A 5,625-nucleotide genomic window follows, 5' to 3' on the forward strand; every position below is an offset into this window, starting at 1 on the left:
TCTGCACTCCTGCACTCCGGCTTCCGGCAATTCTTTCAGACAAGTGGTAATATCCAGCAGTACACAATACTGTTAATGTTGTTGTACCCTAGGAACAGACGGTGAATCTGTTTAAGAGAATCGAGTCCAACTCAAGCCTCAGCCACTGCGTTTGCTTCTAATCTTTTCTTTACAGGAACCTTTCAAAGGAGAAAAACGAAGATATTACACTAACGTGAAACATATCACTTTAATGGGAATTTCTTTTTACCAAACTAATTCACCATTGTCGATTGAATAGCTGGAATCCCATTTTTTTATCAGAGCACCAATATCAAATTTTACATTTAGTTACGATAATATTTTTAATATAATTAATACTTTTTATATGTATTTTTAAGGTACATATTAGAAAATCATTTTTTTTGTTATACCAAACATTGTTTTTTGTTATACTAAACATTGGAATCAGTTCATTTTCACTAGTTTAATTTTTTTTCTTTTCATTTATTTTTTCTATTTCAATTTCATTTCTCTGTATCAAATGTACCTTAAGTATCCTTATATTAAAATTCCAATTCTGCCCTGTAAAAATATATTTATAAAATAGAAATTCGACAATAATGTATCTCAATAGCTAAAAATGACACACAATTCAGGCGTCACCGAAGAAATAAATGTCATGCGTTCCATAGGTTTGACGTGCGACGATACCACATTTTTCTTTTAAATTTAAGTACAACAAGTTTAGGGTGCGTTACAGTAAACATCACAAACTGTAAGGTGCACATCTGGCTATCTTTCATCTGATATTCCCTATATATATTCTGTAAAAAAGGAAAAACAAAATTTGTATCGAAATTTTCTGAAGAAAATCTTAGCAATTGAAGCAAACAAAGATGCCTTTGAAAATGGTGGACGCAACCTTATCGACCTTCAACACCGTTTTCGAGAAATTCAAATCCGAAGCACCAAACAACAAAAGCAATCTCATCTTGTTCTTGGCTGATATCGAACCTTCCACTAATCTCAGTTGGTGCCCTGGTAATTTCCTTTATTCAGTTCGTTAGATTTGTATCTGTTTGTCGATCATACCTCATTGATCCGCGTTTCTGTTTTTCCCTTTAATTGTGATCGCAAAATAATGTATGGAATTCGAACTTGATCGGGGTTTTGCTATCGACTTGATCGTTGCAAAGTTTAATGTAAAAATTGAATGAGTTGATACTAATTTTGGAATTAAATCATCTTTCTACTGCTCTTTGATGAGTATGTTGGAGAAGTTTTGCTGGATATTGAAGGGCCTATTTTATCCTGGTCGAGTACAAAGTTGAACTCAAAACATATAACAAATTGAATTCGAGTTTGGATGAATTTGACCCTAATTCTTATCAACCTTTTTGTAAGTGGAAATATATTTGTTTGGAACTCAATTTATTGATTGATTGATACTACTTCTTGTGTCATCTTTTCACTTGCTTTGTCATTAGATTGTGTGCGAGCTGAACCAGTTATATACAAAAAACTGGAATCATCAAGTGATGACGTGGCGCTCCTTAGGGCTTATGTGGGAGACAGACCCACGTGGAGGAACCCACAGCACCCATGGAGGGTGGACTCCAAGTTCAAGCTAAAAGGAGTCCCGACTCTAATCCTTTGGGAAAATGGTGAGGTTAAAGGTCGCCTTGAAGACCATGAAGCCCATATTGAACGCAAGATTGATGCCCTAATTGCTACCAAATAACCATATGATATCTTCTAAGTGTTTCCAATAAGGTTTTAATTACTTGACTAATTATATGTTTAGACTCTTCGATGAAGGTAATAATAATGTATTGAGGTTATGATATCCAATTAATGTGCTAAATCGAGGGTTTGAAAGTTTTATCCACAATAGCATTGTGCTTTTTAAGCATCGAGGTTTAATAAGAAATGAAAGTAAGATGCTATATCAAACAATAAAATGAAAGCTTATTCCTATTTCTTGCGTTTGGCCTTTGATTGGGCTAAATGCAAGAATAAGCAAAGCACTTTCATTTTGTTATCTAATATAGCATCATACTTTCATTTAATCCTCTTTTACTTTAATGTCTATTGTGCTAGAATTAGGTACATTGCTATTAAGCTCATCGTACTTTGAAAGTACAAACAATGCTAGAATTCAAAGAATACGTTTATTTTTTTTTTGGAAAATGAACTTCCCTATCGAGGGTTTCGGGCCAACTTTCGCGCACCGACTAATCCCCTGCTACAAACATGGGCCTATGCCTCATGCCCTGGAGACGAGCCTCCATGGCCACAAGGGCTGAGTAGTGTCAAGATTTGAACATGAATCAATAGGTTATCCACTATATCTTTCATATGTCTTACCAAGTTACTACAACCTACGTGTTAAAGTATATGTTCATGTTCAACCTGTAAACATCACATAAATTCTCTACTTGCTTAATTATGTTCTTTTTTATCACGAATCTTGAAATAAGATGCAAAAACAAATATCAAATTGTTGTGTCCACCAACACTACCGTGTAACTTTAGCTTTCTTTTAGATTAGATTCCTCTCTATTAACAAACCAAAAAAACAACATTACAAATTTACAACCATCATCCATCAAGATTTTAAGATAAAAAATAAAATCAAATAGAGTTGCTTACTTGATAGTAGCTTTGATCTGATGGGTGTGTCTCAAGATTTCAGTTGCTTACTTGATAGTAGCTTTGATCTCATAGGTATGTCTCAAGATTTCAAGTTGTTTTCTTGAAATACGATTGGTTTGGTAGATAAATTCGTGTAGTAGTATGATTGACATTTGGATGATGCTTTTATTAGTTAACAACAATACTATAACATCCTATGAAGATGACTAACCAAAACCATTTTATTTAGGTTGTGTTTGGCGCGCCACAGCTAACTGATTTTTTGAGGTTTTTTAAGTTGTCATGTTTGACAAGCAAAAAAGTAGCTTATAAGCTAGCTTATACTTGCTTTTTAGGATCCTTTTTAAAATTTTTTAAATATACCCATTAATTAGTTATAAAAACACATTCTTTTAAATGTTTCTTTATGTCATTTCATATTTTTCAGCTAGTTTTATCAAACGTTATTTTTTATTAGCTAGCTTTTCAGTTATCAGCTAGTTTTTTATTTAACAGCTAATTTTTCAGCTATCAACTAACTTTTTAGCTAACAAGTAATTTTTCAGCCAGGACGCCAAACATAGTCTTAAACAAAGATGTTGAAGAAAATGAATTGACAATAGTGTATATATGCTTTAGTTGTAAATTAAAACGCAAGTAAAATTATAATAATTTAATGTTATAAAACAATATTGTAATTTAAGTAAAATAATAAACAAAAACTTTATATCATTTAAAGCACATATATAAAATGAGATGTTGGAAGCTTTTTTTTTCTTTTCTTTTCAACGATGGAATGAGAAAAAACTCGTGTGAAGTATGTTTGTTTGGATGGAGTGACAAATAAATGAAATGATGAATGCATCAAATATATAAATTATGTAATAAAAGAATTCACTAACGAGTCAATAGTCAATACGGTTCATGATCATGTTTAGTTAATATGTAAAAGTTGAATGGATTTTCATGAGCTCATAATATTATATATAAATAGAATGTATATTTAAGACATTGTTATGCCGTTATTATGTAATAAAATAATTCATTAACGAGTCAATACTCAATACAGTTCATGATCATGTTTAGTTAATATGTAAAAATGGAATGGATTTTCATATGATTTCATAATATTATATATATATATATATATATATATATATATATATATATATATATATATATATATATATATGTATATTTAAGACATCATTATGCAGTTATTATGTAATAAAGTAAGAGAAATTAAATATTTTCTTACCTTTTGTTCCTACATATGAACTTATCCAATTAAATAATGATATATGTAACATTTAATGCTCATTTAATAAAATTTAATTATATTTTATGATACTAATATGATACGTATTATCATTTAAACGGATAGGAGGATTGATATGAGCAAAAGATAAGAAGATATTTAATTTCTCATAAAGTAATTCATTGACGAGTCAATAGTCAATACGGTTCATGATCATGTTTAGTTAATATGTAAAAATTGAATGGATTTTGATATGAATTCATAATATTATATATAAATAGAACATATATTTAAGACAGTGTTACTATTATGCAGTTATTTAGTTATAACTTTGAATACCAATTGAATGGAATGGAATGAACGATTTTTCTTTTTTTCTTTTTTTTTTTTAGTTTTTGGATTCCATCATACCAAATATCACCTTCTCCTATGAATACAAATTAACAAGAGTAAGAGAATCACATCTATCTTTTCAACAACAAACTATTTTATTCCTTCAAACAAAACAAAAACAAATAGTTCCTTTTTCATTTCAATGTTTCCATTATACCAAATACTATTCAAATTTCAAGTTCAATTGTGTTTCATATTAGATATTACATGATCAATTCTTTATCTGTTCATATAAAACCCAAATCACAACACCAATAATCGTGTCTCTGATCAAGTTCTTAACGATGGTATCAACCCATGATGATGATGATGATGATGATCCATTGACTGAAGAAGCCCTATCTCCCACAAGATCACGAAACCTCAAGTCTCCAAGATCAGAAATCAGTGCATAAATCACACCATTAAGATGCCCTCTCCCAATAACCCCTACAACTCTCTTACTATCTCTTACAGCTTTACTTCGCTTCAAAGACCAAGCAATATACTGAACAAGAAAACAGGACATAAATCACAAAACAAACTGTCTTCTATCAACAAGACTCACCTCCAAAAAAAAATTTTAAAAAAACTTACAGTGTCACGTTCATGGATCAAAGGTTGCAGCAATGAGGGATATGAAAAACTCAATTGCTCGTATAGTTGAAAGTTGCTGTCATCTGCGGTTGATTCCTGGAACATGGGGTTAAAAAGATGATTGTTATTAATTATTTGTGATTATAAAACTGGTAGATAGATGGATAGATATGGAACCTTGAAGTTTATCTTGGATTGATCCGATGATGAAGTTATTCCACCAAGAACTGAGATAACAAGGCTTAGTTTTTCCTTCCATGTAAGAGAGTTCCAGGCCCTTTCGAGCTTAAATAAGAAACAAAATTTTATGATAGACAAACAGAATGATTAATAAGTAAAAGATCAAATGGATAGAGATGCATACTGTTATTTCAATAGGCCGATCTCCTAATACCACTTGTGCACTAATTTCTTCGGATGCTTTTCTTGCAGCGCGAAACTAACATAAAATTTGTCAATTAAGAGCGTGAAAAGTTTGAAGATGGTTCTTGTAACTATCTATTGTCTAAATTGTATACCTCGTCACCAAAAGGGCGATTGATGTTTGAGGAAATCTTGGAAGAGAATGTGGCCAACAGTAGACGTAGTGCTAGAGCTGTTTGACCACCTGTTAGGCCGGAAAACATGGTGAATTTGGTTTTTAGCGAAGTAATAGATGAAATTGGATGTGTATGGAGATGGAGATGGTTACCTAGGTTGATGCTGCGACTAATGGCGCCAAGGAACCCTGAACCGGATAAGGAAAACGGATTGGACTTTAGCCTTGGTTCGATCTCAGTGTC

At 31.6% G+C, this 5,625-nt stretch overlaps 2 protein-coding genes across 4 annotated transcripts in view; one reads left to right on the plus strand and one right to left on the minus strand.

The window, feature by feature from the left end:
* Positions 1 to 815: 815 nt before the first annotated feature.
* On the plus strand, positions 816 to 1,833 carry LOC145008125 (Thioredoxin superfamily protein). Its single transcript, XM_078966742.1, has 2 exons — positions 816 to 1,023; positions 1,470 to 1,833. Exons 1-2 carry the CDS (start codon positions 879 to 881, stop codon positions 1,721 to 1,723), a joined length of 399 nt encoding a protein of 132 aa, XP_078822868.1. The 5' UTR covers positions 816 to 878; the 3' UTR covers positions 1,724 to 1,833.
* Positions 1,834 to 4,382: 2,549 nt separating this feature from the next.
* The window catches only part of LOC145013337 (TraB family protein), a 1,893-nt gene continuing 650 nt past the window's right edge, over positions 4,383 to 5,625 (minus strand). For all 3 annotated transcript variants that reach the window (XM_078972132.1, XM_078972133.1, XM_078972134.1), the window contains exons 2-7: positions 5,535 to 5,625; positions 5,362 to 5,450; positions 5,208 to 5,282; positions 5,021 to 5,128; positions 4,844 to 4,939; positions 4,383 to 4,754 (exon numbers count right to left, since the gene is read on the minus strand). The exon at positions 5,535 to 5,625 is cut by the window's right edge. In XM_078972132.1, coding sequence (XP_078828258.1) covers positions 4,479 to 4,754; positions 4,844 to 4,939; positions 5,021 to 5,128; positions 5,208 to 5,282; positions 5,362 to 5,450; positions 5,535 to 5,625 — 735 coding nt within the window. In that variant the 3' untranslated portion in view covers positions 4,383 to 4,478. The remainder of the gene's footprint in view (positions 4,755 to 4,843; positions 4,940 to 5,020; positions 5,129 to 5,207; positions 5,283 to 5,361; positions 5,451 to 5,534) is intronic.

The sequence above is a fragment of the Lactuca saligna genome, chromosome 8 (assembly GCF_052625555.1).
Source record: "Lactuca saligna cultivar CGN05327 chromosome 8, ASM5262555v1, whole genome shotgun sequence".
In the NCBI taxonomy this organism is placed as follows: Eukaryota; Viridiplantae; Streptophyta; class Magnoliopsida; order Asterales; family Asteraceae; genus Lactuca; species Lactuca saligna.

What these genes read in the sequence shown, in the direction of transcription:
- LOC145008125 (XM_078966742.1), top strand. Translation starts at nt 879, where the DNA reads ATGCCTTTGAAAATGGTGGACGCAACCTTATCGACCTTCAACACCGTT. An exon ending in TAATCTCAGTTGGTGCCCTG is followed by an intron (nt 1,024 to 1,469) that starts GTAATTTCCTTT and finishes CTTTGTCATTAG; the next exon opens with ATTGTGTGCGAGCTGAACCA.